Source organism: Urtica dioica, chromosome 7 (assembly GCF_054948205.1).
Source record: "Urtica dioica subsp. dioica isolate 48M chromosome 7, U.dioica_male_clone48M_v1_H2, whole genome shotgun sequence".
Classification (NCBI taxonomy): Eukaryota; Viridiplantae; Streptophyta; class Magnoliopsida; order Rosales; family Urticaceae; genus Urtica; species Urtica dioica.
Window position 1 is genome coordinate 36,143,059 of NC_142762.1, and position 21,413 is coordinate 36,164,471.

Below are 21,413 nucleotides of genomic sequence, written 5' to 3' on the forward strand. Positions count from 1 at the left end.
GAAGGGATTATACCATAAGTATAAGTATGACATTTTCTATAATTTTAGACCAAAATCTAATAAGTCTATATTAATCCAAAATTATGATTACTCATTTTGTGTATTACGTTTTAAAAAAAAATTCTCTCTTTTCTCATTCATTTCACATTATTCCTCTCTCTTATTTGTCACGTCTGAAATTTCTTATAGGTCTCGACCAAATAAAAATTGCAGTCCACCACCCAGTTAAGACTCATTTCTTGATCCGGTTTATCCTCCCTCATTTTAGCTCCGAATTAAGCATTTCAAAATCCATAAGGATTAGAAATAAATATTCCAAAATTGCAATTTTGAAGTTCATTGATAAAAAATAAAAAATAAAAAAAAATTGAATTTGCAATTTCAAATTTTTAACTTTGAAATTTCAAACGTTTTTGCCTTTTTCAAAAGACCAACAAAAAAATTCAAAATTTCAATGATAAACTTTGAAATTAATAACAAATATTTGAAATAATGTGAAAGTCTTCGACTTCCTGGATAAAAATATGAAAAACACAAAAATAAATTTCACGAAAAACCAACTATTTTTTTTATAAAATTAAAATGTTAAACTAAAAAAAATATCGTAACAATATAAGAAAAGTTGTTGTAACTAGTCAAATGATTATCTTCAACTAAAATTATGGCTTAACTATTCAAATATTTAAACAAAATAGCCCAACTCACGCATATGTCTCCATAATATGGCGCATGCATCTCGCTTGAGTTTCAACTATATTTTTTTAATTTTTAGAAATTTTGGCTAGAATTTTAACGTATGGGGTTTAAATGGACTATATGCCTAATTCTCCAATAATATAATCAAAACTTCCCATATTAAATAAAATTTTAAGATCTGTAATAATACTTGAAACCATAACTTTTTAATCGAAATTTTAGCAGAGTCAATAAGTGGTAAACATAAATTACTATCAACAAGTATGCATCCCAATGTTTATGTACGATAAGAGCATCTCCAATGGAGATCCCCCAAACTCCCATTGGGGGATGGGGAACTCTTAACCCTCAAATTGAGGTTTTCAATAGTGCACCCTCATATATGAGGAGGGTGCACCATCTAGATCCTAAAAATGGTTGTTAAATTATTTAGTAGTCTTATTTTTATATAGGTTGTTAAAATTGACTCCATTTTACAAAATTTAGTAAAATCTTTTAATTTTTAGTACATAAAGATAAAAATATTTTAATTAAATCTTTTTTAATATAATCAATTGATACATTTACTAGTGGATGAATAAAAAAATACACATACTATTAATATTATCAATTTAAATTAGCACAAACTATAATTGAATATTACAATATTTAATACACTAGCACTCAATTTTTTGCTCGAAATTGACAAATCAAAGATAAAGAGGCCCATGTATCACTTCAAAATGCATTAATTGATCATATATGAGAGCATTCCGAAAATAGTTTGGCCGAGTAGTGTATGCGTTATTATTATTTGTGTGTAATTTTCTTTAGTCCATGTTTTATTAAAATGTAACTTTACATTTTATTATTATTATTATTTATGTGTAATTTATGTTTAATTAAAATTTGACTATGTAGAGTATGTTTTAATATTATTATGTATGGAAGTATAATAATATTAATATTTTTAAATATTGAAGACTAATATGTAATACTTAAAAATTTACAGGGATAAATTTGAAGGTCTTCATTGGAGTAGAAGATCCTTAAACCCTGATTTAAAAGATGGGCGTTGTAGCAAAATAGCCACTTTGAAACTATAGATTTTGTTTTTAGCCTATGTTTCATAACTTTTAGGGAAATAGCCAACGTGCTTAGGTGTCAATAATTAATAGACTAATTTGCCCTTTTACTTAATCAAATGGAAATAATGAATATATTTATATTAAATAATAGGCAATAATAATATAAAATAACAGAAAATTTCAAAATTGTTATACGTGCACGCTAATCTAGAACGGCTCACCAAGATTGGCGTTACTGTTGAGAACCTGTCAGCACAGATAATAAACGTAAATTACTGGAAATTATCTCATTCTTGAATGGAAATAAATGGAAATAACTGTAAATAAATCATCTGTAACAACACAGTCTTTACTATTTTTTTAAAAACCAGATCTGAGATCTGGGTTAAAAAAAAACTCAGATCTAGTTTCGAAATAAATGGAAATAATTGTAAATAATATACCACAGAAGCTTAATTGTAAGGTGCGCCTCCCATCGGGGAAGGCCGGGCCCAGGCTGCCCGGGCCTCCATCGTCGCCGCTCGCCTGCCAAACAGTCCCGGCGTCGCCGCCCAGGGCCGACACGACCATCCTAGCGCCCGGCTCGACCTGCGCGACTCCACCCAGGCCGCGCGTGCCCTCATCCCAGCGCCCGGCTCGACCTGCGCGACTCCACCCAGGCCGTGCGCGCCCCCAGAGCCGCCTGGGTCTCCTCTGGCGATGCTTCCGGCGCAGACAGCGCCGACGAGGGCCGGTGCACCTTCGCCCGGGCCCGCCTCGCCGAGCACGCCTCCACGCCGGTCGACTCGGCTCTCCCCGGCGCTCCTAGGCCGATGCCACCCGGTGCCGATCTCGCCGGGCGCAGCCACGCTCGGGTTGGAGAGAGAGAGATAGATAGAGAGAGAGAGAGAGAGATAGAAAACGCCCAGATCCGATTTGTGGAGTGGCTGAAGAGAGAGAGTGAGAGAGAGAGAGAGAGAGAACGTGGATAATGATTCAAAAGCAAAATAACTGCCTCCTACGTATCAGGAACAATTAACGCACAAAAAAAGGAAAAAAAATGCTAATTAAAAAACTGAGGACAAAAAAGTAAAACATAATTTGCCACCTATTACGTTTGGCTATTTCCTTAAAAAACTCCAAACATAGGCTAGATCTCAAACCTAACGTTTTAGGTGGCCTAGTTGCTTATAAAACTCTTAAAAGAAAGGTCCCCAGTAGAGATGCTCTAAGCTTTACGCTATGAAAACTATTATTTGCACTTTTCACAAACATTTATCAAAATAACTTGGGCAGACCAATAAGACATTATTTTGCCAACTGCAAAAACATAAATTACACGCAGGAGCGGAGCTACCTTGGTCCAGGAGGGGCAAATGTCCCCTAAACTTTTAAAAATTCCAGTTTTTACCGTAATTTTTTTTTTTTGCCTAAATTTATACAATTTTTTTCAAATTCCCCATCCTCCCAAACCCCTAAATATGTACACCAAAGAACCAAAAAAAATATAAACAGCGAGTTTCAGTTGTTAAAGAGAATCACAAACAGAGATTCAAGTACAGTGATTTAAATTATGAATACATGAGATTCCTTCACAAGCTGATCTTGTTTGTCTTTGCACTGTGGTAAATCTTATCCTCTGCTATGTCCATATCTCCTTCCTTGATATTTAGTGCGTTTGTCGCAAAACTATGGGACCAATCAGAAAGAAACTACTCACAGTTTCGCATCACTGATTACCATATCCAAATGCTTTTACAGGACACGTAAAAAAAAAAAAAAAAAAAAAAACATTAATCCAAGAGTTTCATCTGCCACATTTACGGAAGATATAAGCTCGGAATTTTAGCTAAAATATAATCTCTGGACTCACTGCAATATTAACTCTCTCTAGTCATGACTTTTAGAGATGAAAAGCGTTGCAAAAAGTGTAAGGCGTGATCAAATCTTTATTTGCAAAAAAAAAATCAATTGATTCAATTCCCAAATGAATTTAAAATAAATCACAAACGCTTTCCTCTATAATAAATAATCATCTCTATTCACAATTACGAAAAATCTCCCCCAAACCAAAGATAATAACGTAAAATAAAACAACAACGGCGCTCAAATTTACAGAAGAGGTCTCCGATCAGACTCTTCATCGTCGTCGTCCTCGTCGAAGTCTCCACAGTCGTACATGGACCGAACGAGAAGAAGCTGATCCTCCAAATACCTCTGGAGCAGAACCACCTGATCTCCGCCGCTCTCGGCCGCCCCGGCGGCGCATCCACAGCAGCCCTCCTCGCATCGCCTGAGCTTCTCGGCCTCTCTGGCGTCCGATGAGGCCTCCTCCCGACGGCGGCGGCGGCGGAAGAATCGGAGGCAGAGATCGGCGGCGCAGAGGAAGGGAAGGGCGAGGCAGAGGATCGGCGAGCAGGCGCAGAGTAGGAGGTAGCGGATCCTGCGTGATCGGAGCCACGTGTACGACGAGGATATCGTAGCGCTCAGCATGATCTCCTGGGCCGTCCGACCGGATCGGTGGTGATGGTTGCGATCGGGTTGGTCATTTGTTTCTGTTCGGTTGGGTTTGAAATTTTAATTTCAGAAGAACGAAAATGGTTTTTTTTTTTTTTTTTTTTTTTTTTTATAAGGGAAGAGCATGTGACTCTTCTGTCTACTTTTGGAGTTTTATATTTTATTTTAGCTTGTTGGTTTTTTGTGGTTTTTTTTTATGCCTTCTCTCGTCTCTCGCCAACGATGAAAAGTTTTATAAATTTATTTTTTCTCTTTTGGGTTTGTGTGTTATATTGACTGTTGAATGCGTAGACATTATGTGGATGTGGGGTCTACTTAGCAATGTGGCTTAATCGTGCCCTATTTTTTTGGGACTTGGGTTTCTTCATGCTAGCGAATAATTAGATAAGTAGCTCAATAATTTATTTCTTTTAAATAATCAAAGTTTTTTTTAATAATTCATTAAGCTGAAATAAATTAAATTAACTTAATCAATTAATTTAATTTATTTCGAAAAATAGTAATCCAAAATAAATTAATTAACTTAATTAATTTACTTCGATCTAGACTATTTTTTAATAAAATAAAACTTAAACTAGATCATTAAAAATAGGTAGAGAATTGGCCTATTACAATAAACACTTGTTAAAATATTATATCTTTTTTCTTCTAAATTGATTAGTATTATCATTATATGCGTAAAAAAGTTTTTTTTTATAAAAAAATTTCAAAATCAAGAGAAGATAAATATAAAGTAAAAAAGAAAAAAAAAAATTGTCACATGTCCTCAGTGAGCGGATCTACAAAAAAAGTATTTTATAGCTAACTACTTAGAAAAAGTTTATAATTTAAAGAGTTAAATCTTATATTTTGGTGTTTAAGGCTTTATATATGGCATTAAATTATAACAATCAGCTAATCATGTGATTTTACAATTTCAAACATTATTTAACATAATATTAGTGCTATGTCTTAGAAATTATATTAGAAATTTATTAATGAAAAATAAATAAGATTTATAATTCAAAACGGGATTAAAAAATCAAATAATTGGCTACAAAAGTGTAAAACTAATTCAATTAATAAGATGTCACATAAGCAAGATGGCCAAATATTGAAACCGATTAGGGAAGTTTTCAAATTTGAAATTTCAATTTTCCAGCAGATTTTGAAAGTTTCCCGCGCATGTTTATTGTTATCGTGTATTTGGAAGTTTTCGGCGTTGACTTTAATTAATTAGTTTCTATTTTCGTGGCAATTCATTATGGATAAAATCTATAAATATATTCTTCATTTATTGATATTATTTTGTCTTCCATATATTCATAATTTTAGAACGTCCAAAATATTTCCACAATTTTTTTCAGTTTATTTACACGAATATACTGTAAATATGATTTGTATTTACAATGAATATACTGTAAATATGCTTTGTATTTATACGAATATACTGTACAATAAACTGTAAATATGCTTTGTATTTACACGAATAAAATATGCTTTGTATTTACACGAATAAAATATGATTTGTATTTACACGAATATACACCATCCGAACAAAAACGAATCATCATATTTTGTACAACCAAATAACCATTGAAACTCATCTTCCTCGTCACGCAAATCACCGACCCATCTTCCTTGGGCGTCGGAGCCTTCTCGCAGGCTTTTGCAATCCCGGCCATGTAACAACCTCGAAGAGAGCGCGCGCGTGAACACCATTTTTTCCCTCCGATTTTGAAATGCAAGTCATCTCTTTTTCCCGGATTGTGAACCTACTTTCAACGGAAAAAAAACCATCTCATACCGAAGAATAACAACCCATAAACAAAAAAAAATCATGTACAAACACACTCTTATGAGAAAATCGTGTTAACTGTGAAGTAAATCGGCTACAAACATACATTTTCTCGTTGATTTCGTTAGTCGTTCGTCGTTCGTCCGATGATTCCAATTTTTTCCTCGTCTTCCTCTTTTTTTTTTCTCTCGGCTTCCTATCTTTTTTTTTTTGGTAAACAAAATGAAGAAAAGTGGCGCGTTCAAATGGGTATATTCGGTTAATCCACAACCTTCCCTTGATTTCCGGGATTTAAAATCAATACCGAATAAACTTCTCCCTCAATTTGTGCGAGTAGTTATGACCGAATATTTGTTTTCCATTTAAATTAATAGGCAGAAAATAATGGGCGGGAATTTGACTGGTGTTATTTGAGGTCATTCACGTCTTTTAACAAGCTGTGAATATATTGCTGTGGCTATTAACAGAAAATTAACAAAAGGTTGGCTAAAACAAAAAACATCTATAGTCGCGTGGCTATATATCTATATAACCCTTAAAAAATCTATAAATATTAAAAAAAAAAACAATAGTGCAAAAAAACAAGCATCAGTTGTAAGTAAAAAATGTATGTGTATATTATAAGAAAAACCGTTTTTTTTTTAGAAAGAGTAATAGTAAAACGAAATGTAAAAGTAGTACTAAAAAATGTTTTGAACAGGATTCGAATAATGGACGCGCAACGCAGATTCAGAAAGCGTTGCAACAAGGCTGACACGACTTCTTTGTTTTTTAGAGCGCACGTGCCCCCTCTGGCCCTAATGTAGTCCCATGGCTGCATGTAGCGCGTACTTTTTAATCAATAGTTTAGTAAAACTTAAAATATCATTTAAAAATTAAGATCATAATTTTTTAGAAAACATAATACTTTTTTTTTCTTTTCAAAATGCTAAAATTCAACTATTAGGAATCTAGAAAATAAAAGGACAATATTTATATATCCTTAAACATAATATTGGCGTAAGTGCGGAAACTAAAAACATAAGCTTAGATAATAATAGAAGGTCATAATTAGTATTAAAATAGATACATAACTATACATTTGCCACTTGTCACGTCGTAGATTATCTCATTGTCTTCATTCGTTGACGTACTACTCGTCTCTTGAAAAAGTGTTGGGGAAAAATGGGTGAGCTATAAAACTCAAAAGTAAACCTCATGCACGTGAATGGATGATATGATAATGAAACTTATATCTCTATTTTATTTTGTCATTTCGTTTATTTAAATCTTTCTCTTTGATTCGAGCGCTTGGTGTGTGCCTATGTTTTTGGTACCAATGGACCATGGTTAAAGAACTTGTTAAACCTTTATTGGATCCATTGTTCTATGCTAGAAGGATCAGAGTACGAATTAAACCATGGAATCGTACGCCACTCAATACTCCCACCGAAACGGGCTCATTGACCCCTTCATGAAAGGAAAATAAGGGACCTTCCCCAGCATAGTCATTTATTTCATTAAAAATATTTTCAGTCAGCAGGTACGCCGTGTTAGAGATGTGGAACCTAATCGGCGCCAAGATAACAAATGAATACCTTACGATGATGATTTGCGGATCGACCTGTCATGTGAAAAGTGGTCACCGAATATTGAAAAAGAAAAGAATAGGTTTGGATGTGTAAAAATTGTCAATATGATTTTCACCGTAATTGACTCCAAATTTTTATACTGAACCAGCAAGGAAAAATAATAGTGGGGGCAATATTTGAAAATAAATCGTGAAATACCGTATCTTTTTACACTATATCCTCTTCAACAGGTTTGAGTTATGCCAAAAAAAAATCAAAATCAATGTACAAATATACTATAATATTATGATTTATATGCGCACGAGCGCGCGCGCACACACATATACATATAATAACTTTATATTTTAAATATATAAGCACTTATAATGACCGTTAATTAATTTGGGCCCTTTATAATCGTTGAAGCGCGTCGGTGGATATTTCACTGCAAAGATAATAATAATAATAATAATAAAAATAATAATAATAATAACTGTAATAATAATTAAAAATATTATTAATAGTAATAAATTTTATGATAGTTTATTTCGGCGTTACAATTTCCTACCCTCTTAAATAAAATTTCGTCCTCGAAATCAAATGTACCAAAAAAATGAGGGTATTCAGCATGCATCTGTTCCTCTCACTCCAATGTCACTTCTTCCACCGCACGATTTCTCCAAAGGAATTTGACTAGAGAGATAGCCTTTGACCTTAGCTCTCTCACTTCACGATCTATAATACGTATTGGAACTTCCTCGTAGGATGAATCACTTCGAAGAGATAATGGTTCGTAATTCAATACATGAGAGGGATCAGACACGTACTTCTTCAATATTGAAATGTGGAAAACATTGTGAACACCAGTCAATGCAGGCGGTAAAGCCAACTCTTAGGCTAAAGTTCCAATGCGTTTCAAAATCTCAAAAGGTCCAATAAAATGAGGGCTAAACTTCCCTTTAACACCAAATCTCGTCACTCTTTTCATCAGAGGAGATCTTCAAGAATACCATGTCACCCACTTCAAACTCCAACGACTTTCTTCTCCTATCAGCATAACCTTTGAGCTATACGCATTCGACGTCGAATCTTATCAACAATCTCAACTGTTTGTTGAATCTGTCGGGACCGAATAACTTTCTCTCTCCAACTTCATCCCAGTGAATTGGTGACCTACACTTCCTCCCATAAAGAGCTTCATAAGGTGTCATGCCGATCGTTGCTTGATAACTGTTATTGTAAGAAAACTCGACCAGAGGTAAAAACTTATCCCATGAGCCTGGAAAATCAATCACACAGGCTCTCAGCATATCCTCTAAGGTATGAATAATCCCTCTGATTGTCCATGAGTATGTGGATGAAAAGCAGTACTAAACCTCAGTTGTGTCCCCATAGATTTATGCAAGCTCTTCCAGAAGGTAGAAATGAACTTTGGATCCCGATCGGATACTATTGACAAAGGTACTCTATGCAGTCTCACAATTTCCGCCACATGCAACTCAACATATTGATCGCTATTATATGTCTTCTTGACTGGGAGAAAGTGAGATGACTTGGTGGAACGATCAACAATCACCCAAATTGAATTGTAACTTTTTTGGATCTTTGGTAGTCCAACTACAAAATCAATTCCCACGTGCTCCTATTTTCATTATGGTATCATAAGTGGATGAAAGAGACCAGTAGAGGGTTGGTGCTCAATTTTCACTTGTTGGCAAGTTAAACAATGCTCAATGAATTTAGCAATGTCTTTCCGCATACCAACCCATCAATAGTGATGACTCAAATCCCGGAACATCTTAGTACCACCGGGGTGTATCGAATATGGAGTGAAATGAGCTTCATTTAGAATCTCTTTCTTCAACTCTTCGATGTTGGGAACAAACAAACAATTTCTATTTCTCAGGACTCCATCACCTGTTATACAAAACTCATGTAATTTTCCACCTTCTACACAAGTTTTGTACTGAGCTACTAATGGGTCTCTTAACTGGGTAGACTTAATCCTTTCGAGTATAGTAGATTGCATTGATAACATTGTCAAGATAGGTTGGATCTTCTCGAGGTACCATTTCCAATTCAAAATCATAGATCTCACGCCTCAAATGATCTTGTATGAATTACAATATTGAAAGTCTTCCATGATTCTTTCTACTCAAAGCATCTGCAACTACATGTGCTTTCCCTGGGTGGTAGCTAATGTTGCAATCATAGTCCTTCACCAATTCAAGCCATCTACGCTGCTGCATATTCAGATCCTTCCGTCATACAAGTAATGCCTCCAAATCTTCAAATAAAAAACAATCGCAGCCAACTCGAGATCATGCACTTGAATAATAAAAGTATATGTATATATATAAATCATAAAGGCGTTTGTATATTGCCAAAAATATTGAGCATATAGGAGTATCAGGATACATTAATAACAAATTACATAAAAAAAGGCAAGTTAGTGTTTATCAGTGAGAGAAAAGTATGAGTTTTTCTTGACCACCGCTTAGGAGAGGACACTACTACAAACAATGGATTCCACAACGGTACAGTACCGTTGTGGAATGATTCCACAACGGTTCTGTACCGTTGTGGAATCCTCCGCTGTGTAATGATTCCACAACGGTACGCGTACCGTTGTGGAAACCTCAACGTTTCCACAACGGGACGGTCCCGTTGTGAAAAATGAATCAATTTTTTTAACACTCGCCGCGGCCACGTATTGACTTCGCCGCGGCGTGATCTTCCACAACGGTACCCCGTACCGTTGTGCAATAGTTCGCCGCGGCCAATGACATACATGGCCGCGGCGAACAAGAATTATGTTGATTTCCGTTTCTCGCCGCGGCAACGGTACGTACTCGCCGCGGCGTGATCTTCCACAACGGTACAGACATACCGTTGTGGAATAGTTCGCCGCGGCCAATGACATACATGGCCGCGGCGAACAAGAATTATGTTGATTTCCGTTTCTCGCCGCGGCAACGGTACGTACTCGCCGCGGCGTGATCTTCCACAACGGTACAGACATACCGTTGTGGAATAGTTCGCCGCGGCCAATGACATACATGGCCGCGGCGAACAAGAATTTTGTTTTTTTAAAAATTCTCGCCGCGGCAAGGAATACCTTTGGCTGCGGCGAGATGAATTCCCATGAAACTTTGCCGCGGCGTAATGATTACACGTCGCGGCCAAATTGTACCTGAGAGCTATTTTTTTGTTTTCCAATTAAAAACCTGAAAATTAAATATATCCAAAACCATATCCAAAAAATCCAAATACATCCATAACATCCAAAATATATACATAACATCCAAAACCAAAAATATATCCAAAAAATCCAAAAATAAATATCTATATCCAAAATCAAACTAATATTCACATTCTATAAAAGTTTGTACGTACAACACCCACTCTTCTCGAACTCTCTCTAAGTTATCCGGTGTATATGACTTCTTCATTTGTAATTTATCTATACCAACTCCAACAATATCACGCATATAACTTAAAACATAATACCCGCATTCCGTGTTTCCGATTTGTTTGGGAGCCGAGGCATTTGTGATTAAGGTTGATTGACCGTTACTTCGGGCTCCTTGATTGTGAAGCTTGAAATCCAAAAAAATCCTTATACGCCAAAAAAAAAAACAAATTAGAAAAGAAGCATTAGTGGAAATGAAATATTTCAAATAACATGTAATTAATTTACCTTTTTATCAACATCCTTAAATCCAATGGGATTTTATTTTTCAACGGATCGAAGAACATCGCTTGATCTTTCCAAAGATCGAAGACAACAAGCATCCAATGTTCATTTAAATTGTACGGCATCAAAACTAGTTGTTTTGGTTTGCAATTTCGTACTATTTTACCGATTTGCTTGACGCGTTCGGATAAATGGGCCTCATCGTTGTTGGTTTGGAGGTAGCAACTCAAACCCGCTTCAACAAAACACATTACTTCACTCCGCTTATTTTTGTCTAATATGGATTGTAGATAACTACGAAAAACAATTATTGGATTAGTTAATAAAATGAAATATTGTATATTGATATAAGAAAAAGAATATAAAAGAAATATTTACCCCATGTAAACCGTTATGCATGACGCGCCTATTTCCTCGTATGTAAGGAATTCTTTAACATCGTCAAACATCACCGGAATACGCTCTACGGCGATACTTGCACAAACTTTGACATTGATTGCATCCCCGTTCGGTAACATTACTCGGTTGGCATGTTGGGCGAGCAATCGAAACTTTGGATTAATCAACGTATATGAAATCTTCTTATCGTCATCGGCGCTAGGTTCACTACCACCACCGACCTTCAACACTTGTGTGACCACCGGGCCGCGACTCTCTTTTGCAATTTCAGTTTCTATTAATCTCTTTGGCCACTTAACGAAGCCCCCTACGGCTTCTTCAATAGTCTTGGCTTCATCGGTGGGAATCGGCAAAAAAGCTTTCTTAATCAAAGCCGTCGCAATGCTCACTCGAACGTTTACATCCTCCAAAGATGAAAAATGAACGTGTTCGGCATTCATGTATGCTCGCCCGTTTGCTACATGAATCGTGCCTCCATTCATGAAATCATCAAGGAGGAGAATGCATTCTATGCTTTCATCCGAACACGGTGTCACCGGCGTGGTTGGATTCATTGAGCAACTTGCTCGAACACTATCGGGTTTGTCGGCAACTTCATGTCGAGATTGTTTATCTAATAAATTCACTAATGTTATTAAAAAATATATATAAAAATATGTGACTTTTTTACTTGTATTAAAAAATTAAAAATTACCTAAAGACGTTACTTCATTAGCCTTGTCTTCATCGCCATCTTTAGCCATGTCTTCATCACCGCCCTTAGCCATCTCTACATCATCACCCTTAGGCATCTCTTCATCAACACCAATATTTTCCTCTTCATTTGTGGGACGTAGGACACTAGGCAACTCGTCATTAGCATCTTTGAGACTCAAACCATTTTGAGTTAAGGCTTTCATAATGAAAGATTTTAACTCACACATTTCTCGACGTAACTTAGTTACCTCGTCACTCGAGTTTGACCGACGAGATACGGAATTGCAACTTGACGAGTATTTAGATTGCCCACGAACACGACCGGGATGTTCCTTAGATTGCAAGACACTTTCCATAGACTCATCTGTAACTTCTTGAGATGATTTTCCCTTCATTCTCGACTCAACCCATAATACCTCTTTTGTAGGCCATTCACCCGTTTCCTCGTACTATTATCAAGAAATACCACAAATTAATTAATAAATATTATGAAACATGGACAACAAAATAAAACATGTAAATCTAACCTTTTGTTGATCAAGTTTTCGATATCCATTTCGGCCGGTTCTAGATTTGTACACGTTCTTCCTCGCTATTTCTTTCCCATTGTCCGATGATTTTTTGAACATATCGGAACGTCTATACTCAACAAATTTTATCCAATCTTCTTCGGTGATATTTCCATAGCGTTTTAAAACGTATTCCGGCCTCTTCAAGACGCTTGGATCATTGAGGTTGTCTTTGACTAGATCGTTGTATAGCTCGTGACGGAATAACCTCGCCGCTTCTCCAACTCTCATAAGACAATTATTCTTAAGTTCGATAGGGACCGTAAATGCTTCACATATTTCGTTCCAAATCCTTTCTTTTAGCTGTTTATGCTCTTTTAGTCTCCAATCGATCATCGAAATTGGAACGTGTTCTCTAGCTAACACGCCAAAATAACTCGATAACTCATCACCCTCTTTATCCAATGGTTCATCTCTATCATTAAATTTGACGTTTATCTTTTTACCAAGAGTTTTAACCTTATTAATCTTGGGCATAAGAGTATTTCTTCTTTTCCCGGGACCATCGATATTGGTGGATCTCCGTTTACCGCTAACGGTACTAGTGGAAGTATTAGACATAATCTATGAAAAAACAAAATTCAACATAAACTCAATTCAAACCAATTCCAACACAAACTCAAACTTCAATTCAATTTCAATTCAAACCAATTTCAATATAAACTCAAATCGAAATTCGATTCCACACTAATTTTCTACATAAATATCAAATTCCATATTCAATTTCTATATAACTTAAACACAAATACACCATTCTAACCTAATTTCAACATAAAAATACAAATTACATAGAAAAAACACTTACCCGGAGTGAAGATGACGAGCACGGAGGCGTGGTGGAGAGATAAAATGTCAATGACGTTGTCGGGACTTGTGGTCGGAGGGTTGTGGTCGGAGGCAAGGTTTTGTGGACTTAGAAATTTGTGGAGAAGAGAGGAGAGAGAAGGACGGCGGCCGAGGAAGAAGAGAGGAGAGAGAGGGACGGCGGCCGAGGAAGAAGAGAGGAGAGAGAGGGACGGCGGCCGAGGAAGAAGAGAGGAGAGAGAGGGACGGCGGCCGAGGAAGAAGAGAGGAGAGAGAGGGACGGCGGCCGAGAAAGAAGAGGAGAGAGAGAGACGACGGCGACGGAGTGGGTGTGGGTCGGAGAGAAAGAGAGAAGAAGAGGGTGGGTCGGAGAGAAAGAGAGAAGAAGAAGAAAAATGAAATTTCTGAAAATTTTGAAAAAAATCGAGTGGGAAAACTGTTTTAGGGTCTGACCGCGATATTTCGCCGCGGCCAAAGTCCAACGTCGCCGCGGCGAGTTCATTCCACAACGGTATGAGGGTCCCGTTGTGGAATATTTCGCCGCGGCCACGTATCTGATTCGCCGCGGCTAAACATTCTGGCCGCGGCGATCTTCATACGTCGTCCCGTTGTGGAATCTATTCGCCGCGGCTAGGTATAGTGTTAGCCGCGGCGAAACATCGCGCACTGGATCTATAAATTAAAATTTCTCGTCATTTTCACTTTCTAATCTCAAAACCTCATTCGGAAACCCACTCCAAACCTAATTCCGACCTGTTCTGCGCCATTCTTGGTTATCACTCTCAACTATAAGTCCAAATCTTGTAAGTTATTCTCCTACTTGCTTTGAATATACTTGTTTTTTATAACTTGGTAATTAGAATGGGTATTTGTTGTAAAATCTAGGATTTTCTATCATTGAAGATGAAAAAATGGATGTGGGAGAATAGATTAACTGAGATATATCAAGAAGGTGTAGATGAGTTTTGTAAATTCGCTAGAGATAATATGGACGGCGTGAAATCTATTCGTTGCCCTTGTGTTCGATGTGGAAATCATAGGCATTTTTCGCTTGATGTTGTTCGAACCCATTTGTTTGCGTATGGAATAATGACCTCCTATCAAAGATGGTACTATCATGGTGAGGTTTTTCGTTCGACGATAAACAATAGCGTTGATGATATTGAAAATGATGTTGATGATATGCCCGGAATGATGAATGATTTGGAGGACGATTTTGTTGACCGGCCGGAGTTGTTTGAGTCGATGATGATTGATGCGGAGACACCATTATACGAAGGGTGTACAAGCTTTTCGAAGTTGTCGTTTTTAGTTACGTTGTTTCATTTGAAGGCGTCGGGTGGTTGGACAAACACTAGCTTTACAAAATTGTTGGAAACACTTAAAGAAGCCTTTCCGAAAGACAATAAAGTTCCTTTAAGTATGTATGAGGCGAAGAAGACTTTGGGCACATTAGGTATGAAGTACGAGAAGTTCCATGCGTGCCCGAATGATTGTATTTTATACAGACACGAGCATGAAAATCTAGATGAATGTCCGATCTGCAAAGAGTCGAGGTGGAAGAAGGGTAAAATGCCACGTGACGGAGTCAAAGGAGTTCCAGTTAAGGTATGTTTTCACTACTCGATTATCAAATACATGTATAGCCTATAATGGTATGCTTCTTATTGTTTTTTTATGATTACAGTCGTTATGGTACATTCCTCCAATGCCACGCTTCCGACGAATGTTTAATAGTGTCAAACACGCGAAGAACATGGTTTGGCACTCCGAAAAACGTGTCAATGATGGTGTTCTCAGACATCCTGCCGATGCTGCCCAATGGAAATCCTTTGATTTTGAGTATAAGGATTTCAGTGCTGATCCCCGAAATCTTCATCTTGGTTTAGCAACTGATGGTATGAACCCGTTTAGCATGATGAGCAGTAAATACAGTGTTTGGCCGGTTATATTGGTGAACTACAATCTCCCTCCAAAACTCTGTATGAAGAGAAAGTTCTTGATGTTAACGCTTCTGATATCAGGATCGAGTCAACCAGGTAATGATATCGATGTTTATTTGGCACCGCTTGTTGATGATTTGAAGATGTTATGGGATAAGGGCTATGAGGTTAAAGACGCTTATCGTGGAGATTCTTTCAACTTACGGGCAATGTTATTGTGGACTATTAACGACTTTCCGGCCTATGGAAATTTGTCAGGATATTCTGTGAAATGCTCGATTGGTTGTCCTATTTGTATGAAAGACACATCTTCCATTCGGTTGAAGCATAGTAAGAAGACTGTTTTTCTCGGGCATAGAAGATTTTTACCAAGAGACCACCCATTTAGAAGGTTAAAACAAGCATTTGATGGCAACACAGAAGAACGGCTCCCTCCTCGAATTTTGTGTGGTGAAGATGTCTACGAGATGGTAAAAAACGTCAATGAAGTCCTTGGAAAAAGAAAGCGTCGTGCTAGTACTAAAGAGTCGTTTCAAGAGAATCCTTGGAAGAAGAAATCGATATTTTATGACCTTCCGTATTGGAAGACGCACTACGTTCGGAATTGTCTGGATGTTATGCATATCGAGAAAAATGTTTGCGAATCCGTTATCGGTACTCTTCTTGATGATCCACATAAATCGAAAGACGGAATAAAATCTAGAAGGGATCTCAAGGAGCTGAATATAAGAAGTATTTTGCACGCCGATGAGGAGGTCGGACAAAAAACTAAATTTCCAGCGGCTAAGTATACTCTAGATCGGAAGGAGAAGAAGAAGTTGTGTAAATGGTTTGCGTCTATCAAAGTTCCCGATGGTCATTCTTCAAACTATACGAGATTTGTATCTATGAAAGATTTGAGACTTATTGGAATGAAGACTCACGATTGTCATGTGCTTCTACAACAAATGTTACCTCTCGCCTTGCGTGGAATTTTGTCACCCGATGTGAGATTTGCAATATCCAAGATATGTGTATTCTTCAACTCGATTTGCTCGAAGGTTATTGATCCTACTCGGTTGGATTCCATGCAATCGGAGTTGGTAAAAACTCTATGCATGCTAGAGAAGTTTTTCCCACCTTCGTTTTTTGACATCATGATTCACTTAACTGTTCACTTGGTACGTGAAGTGAAATTATGTGGGCCCGTATTTTTACGTTGGATGTATCCAATCGAACGTTACATGAAAGTGTTGAAGAGTTATGTGAAGAACTACAATAGACCGGAAGGGAGCATAGTAGAAAACTATATAGCTGAGGAGTCCGTTGAATTTTGTTCGGAGTATTTAACTAATGCAGACGCGATTGGGTTGCCAAAGAACACAAGTCATGAATCAAAAGCTTTATCTACAGGTATGTTTTCTGACACTTTCTTTTGTGTATTTAACTTATTCATGAGAGGACCACTACTTATATGAGTGGTTATGTATAGGTACTTATTCTATCGTCAACCGGAAAGAGTGGGAGCAAGCCAGTCTCCATGTCTTGCATAACGTTTCCGAGGTCACGCCGTTTGTGGATATTCATTTGAAAGAATTGAGGGCAAATGATCCAAAAAGAGCTAAAAATGAAAAATGGTTACAAGAAGAGCACAATCGTTTGTTTCAGAAGTGGCTTGGAAAACGATTATTTCAAGAATCAGGACATTCAGAAACGTTGAGCAAAATATCTGGTGGTCCTTCGTCAATGGTTACAAGGTACACTGCTTGGTCTGTTAATGGTTTTACTTTTTACACCAAAGAAAGAGACAACAAGCATCCCGTTCAAAATAGTGGTGTTACATTACTTGCTGAAGCATTACACGTTTCTTCGGCAAAGGATAAAAATCCAAAAAAAGCTTTTATGAACTATTATGGGTACATTGAAGACATTTGGGAACTTGATTATTGTGGGCTACGAATAGCTTTGTTTAAGTGCAAATGGGCAGACAACAATCATGTTAAAGTTGATAAAGACGGAGTTACGATTGTCGACTTTCGACGTACAAGTTACGAGAATGATTCATTTATTTTGGCCTCACAAGCAACTCAAGTGTTTTACGTACCAGAACCCGTCAATCCAGATTTGTCATTAGTGGTTCACATGAAAGCGAGAAATATTGAAGAAGATGAAGACGACAACATGTCTAATATCCCCCCATTCACATCCGGCTTGCCACTTGTTGATGAAGAGATCGAAGATTTTGATGATGATGATGTTTCTCATTTACATCGTTCGGATATCAATCATATTTTAGTGTGAAAACAAAAAAAATATGTATTTTAGTTTATTTTATGATATACACTTTATATAATTATTGTTAATATCCTGTTGATAAATACTAATATGGCCGCTTCCAAGACTATAAAACGTCAAGGCTTAAAGTTCCAGAGTCTATGTTTTTTAGGAACCCACTTCGCCGCGGCCATGTTCAAAACACGCCGCGCCAAGATGTCTCGCCGCGGCAAATAGAACGACTGGCCGCGGCGAAATAAGTTCCAGAGTCTATGTTTTTTTAGGAACCCATTTCGCCGCGGCCATGTACAAAACACGCCGCGGCCAAGATGTCTCGCCCCGGCAAATAGAACACCTGGACGCGGCGAAATAAGTTCCAGAATCTATGTTTTTTTAGGAACCCTTTTCGCCGCGTCCATGTACAAAACACGCCGCGGCCAAGGTGACTCGCCGCGGCCATGTACAAAACACGCCGCGGCTAAGATGTCACGCCGCGGCCAACAGAAGACCTGGCCGCGGCGAAATAAGTTCCAGAGTCTATGTTTTTTTAGGTACCCATTTCGCCGCGGCCATGTACAAAACACGCCGCGGCTAAGCTGTCACGCCGCGGCCAAGAGAACACCTGGCCGCGGCGAAATAAGTTCCAGAGTCTATGTTTTTTTAGGTACCCATTTCGCCGCGGCCATGTACAAAACACGCCGCGGCTAAGATGTCACGCCGCGGCAAATAGAACACCTGGCCGCGGCGAAATAAGTTCCAGAATCTATGTTTTTTAGAAACCCAATTCGCCGCGGCCATTTATAAACACGCCGCGGCGAAGATGACTCGCCGCAGCCAAAACAACATGTGGCCGCGGCTAATGTGTTCTTCATCGGGGAGAATCTATAGTTATTACTTTTTAATCTGAAGTAATATCAAACACAATCAATACATAAATTTTAAATACTCAAATCATCCATTCAATACCATAACAAGTCTCAAACATAAATTCATACAATACCATAACGAGTCTCAAACACAAATTAAAATCTGAAACAAGTATCAAACACACATAAAGACATAAATATTTAAGTCTCACACACATAAAAAAAAGATGAAAACAATTATTAAACTTAGAAGGTTTCAAAAAACACATAAAAAAATTTACTCGTCGTCGTTGTCATTCGTAGGTGGTTGTGGTGGTGGTGGTGGTGGCCCCGGGTACTGAGGAGGTGCCATATGCGGTGGCCATTGCGGTGCTTGCGCCTGATAGTATGTGTATTGAGGATATGGAGGAAACCGGTATTGATTCTCCTGATTGATGTCCCATCGACCAATCATCTCGTTCAATCCTTCGAAAGCCGCGGCGCCATATTGTCCTTGTTGGTACATGTAGTCTTGGGTGTGTTGATACCCGCCAACGAGATAGTGGCTACACCGAGCAATGTACTTTTGGGTGGCGGGATCATACCCCGGAGGTGGTTGTAAACACAACAGTGGCTCGTTGAGTGACGGTTCATCCTCATCTTCTTCATCCTCTTCCTCCTCTTCCGGCTCTTTGACAATGTATCTCTCGATCGTCTTGTCATTAATAGGCGCCCCACACTTCTTGGTTGTGTCGTGTTTTGCGCCTCCAACACCGGCATTCAGACACAAGCCGTAGATGATTGACGGATACGGCAACCCATTTTTGATATTCTTGTAGTCGATTCTCTTCATCCAATTGTAGATGAATCGACCGACGTTGATGGTGTTACCACGAATGATGCAAAACAAAAGATGGACATGTTCCTCGTCGAGACGGGTGAAGTGCTTTATCGGAAAGAGACGGGAGCAAATGAAATAAATCCACGTTTTTGCGAGCCTGTAAATTAAACACCGTTATATTTAAAACATGCAATTAATAGAAAAAATAAACACCGTTCTATTTAAAACATACAATAGATAAAATAATACAAGCAAAAAAGAAGAAAAGTCTAACCTCGTCAGTGATTTACGGAAAAGCTTTCTAACTCCTTTGTCCATGACCCAATTCTCTCCTGGAGTAGTCAACACACTCAACATTTCATCGAGATTAGGATTTCTCAACCATTGTCGATAACCCTCATTCTCGAATTCGATGTCCGGGGTTCCTAGCAATGCGTTGATGGCTCCGACACTACAATCAACGTCTACACCACGAACCGTCACCACATCATCCTCGTGATCTGGTAAGTTCGCGTAGAATTCGTACATGAGCGTAACGTTTGCTTTGTGCTCGGGTGTGGCACAAAATTTTCTCCAAGAGAAACCTTCGATGGTATTGTTGATTTGAGCCCCTATAGGCGTGGTTGAGCTCACCTTCAACCCTCGTTCAAAGATCGGACTTCGTTGAACGAGGATGTCGTAGCGTTCTTCTGCGGCCTTGCTAGTGAATACCCGACTATTATAATCCACTACGGGTTCGGGTTCGGCTTGACGAGACCTCTTATTTTTTTTGTGGGGGGGCGAGAAGAGCTAGGGGCGGCTTCTTTGTGACCGGCGGTTGTCTTTGAACGGCCCATTTTCACCTAATTGAACAAATCATTTCAAACTCAAATTCAACAACATTTTCAAACAATAAATCATCTTCAACACAAAATTAAACTCAATTCAACACTAAATACATATAAAAACACATTATATTCAAATAAATAAAACATAAAACTCATCACAAACACAAATTCAAACTCAAATCCGACCTCAATTTAACTACAATATCACAATACAACTCATTTTAAATCTAAAATAACATTATACCCAAAATCATAAATTAGAACAAAAAACCCAAAATAAAAAACCCTAATTTCGGCCAAATCTACACCCCCAATATCATAAATTACAACCAAAATCAACCAAAATCATAAATTAGTTTATAAATCACACAAAGTATTCATAAAAATTAGGATTTTGATATGAAATTGAGATAAAAACATACCTTGATAAAAGAATTAGGTGGGAGAGAGAGCAAGGGAGGCGACACCGAGAGAAAGAAAGAAGAGCACGGCGAGATTTTGCTTCGGCGAGGAGGGCGGCGAGATTTGGCGGCGGCGAAATGGCGGCGAAGTCTCAAGGTTGGTTTGGGAGGAGAAATGGTACAGAATCGGCCGAAATGAAGGTCTTAGGCGAGAGAAAGTGTAAAAAATGAAAAAAGAAATCGAAATGAGGCTTTTATAGTGAAGCCCTAAAATTTTTTACGACATTTCGCCGCGGCGAGTTTCAGCCGTCGCCGCGGCGAAATGTCGTAAAAAATTTCCACAACGGGTTACTGTCCCGTTGTGGAATCGATTCGCCGCGGCGACTCATAAGTTTCGCCGCGGCGAGATGTCTGATTTCATACCTTTCCCACAACGGTACAGTGTACCGTTGTGGAAAATGTTGGCCGCGGCGAGTTTGAGCCTTGGCCGCGGCGAGATCCAACAACGGGTCACTGTACCGTTGTGGAATGTCCAGAATTCCACAACGGTAC

General features: G+C 38.1%; 2 protein-coding genes across 2 annotated transcripts; both read right to left on the bottom strand.

The window, feature by feature from the left end:
• Positions 1-3,730: 3,730 nt before the first annotated feature.
• LOC149391155 (uncharacterized) lies at positions 3,731-4,490 on the bottom strand. Its single transcript, XM_089618811.1, has one exon. It carries the CDS (start codon positions 4,233-4,235, stop codon positions 3,855-3,857), a length of 381 nt encoding a protein of 126 aa, XP_089474937.1. The 5' UTR covers positions 4,236-4,490; the 3' UTR covers positions 3,731-3,854.
• A 4,163-nt stretch (positions 4,491-8,653) lies between these two features.
• On the bottom strand, positions 8,654-21,115 carry LOC149391156 (uncharacterized). The gene is made up of 4 exons (XM_089619942.1): positions 20,883-21,115; positions 19,908-20,475; positions 19,227-19,790; positions 8,654-8,816 (listed from the first exon to the last, which is right to left on the bottom strand). Exons 2-4 carry the CDS (start codon positions 20,159-20,161, stop codon positions 8,654-8,656), a joined length of 981 nt encoding a protein of 326 aa, XP_089476068.1. The 5' UTR covers positions 20,162-20,475; positions 20,883-21,115.
• Between the last annotated feature and the right edge of the window lie 298 nt (positions 21,116-21,413).

Bases quoted from the DNA above. Each gene is read 5' to 3' on its own strand.
- LOC149391155 (XM_089618811.1), bottom strand. From the start codon at position 4,235: ATGCTGAGCGCTACGATATCCTCGTCGTACACGTGGCTCCGATCACGC.
- LOC149391156 (XM_089619942.1), bottom strand. From the start codon at position 20,161: ATGTACGAATTCTACGCGAACTTACCAGATCACGAGGATGATGTGGTG. The intron at 19,791-19,907 runs GTTAGACTTTTC...TTTAATTTACAG, and splicing joins TTCCGTAAATCACTGACGAG to GCTCGCAAAAACGTGGATTT. The intron at 8,817-19,226 runs GTTTCCTCCATA...TTACAATAACAG, and splicing joins AATCAGGAGAATCAATACCG to TTATCAAGCAACGATCGGCA.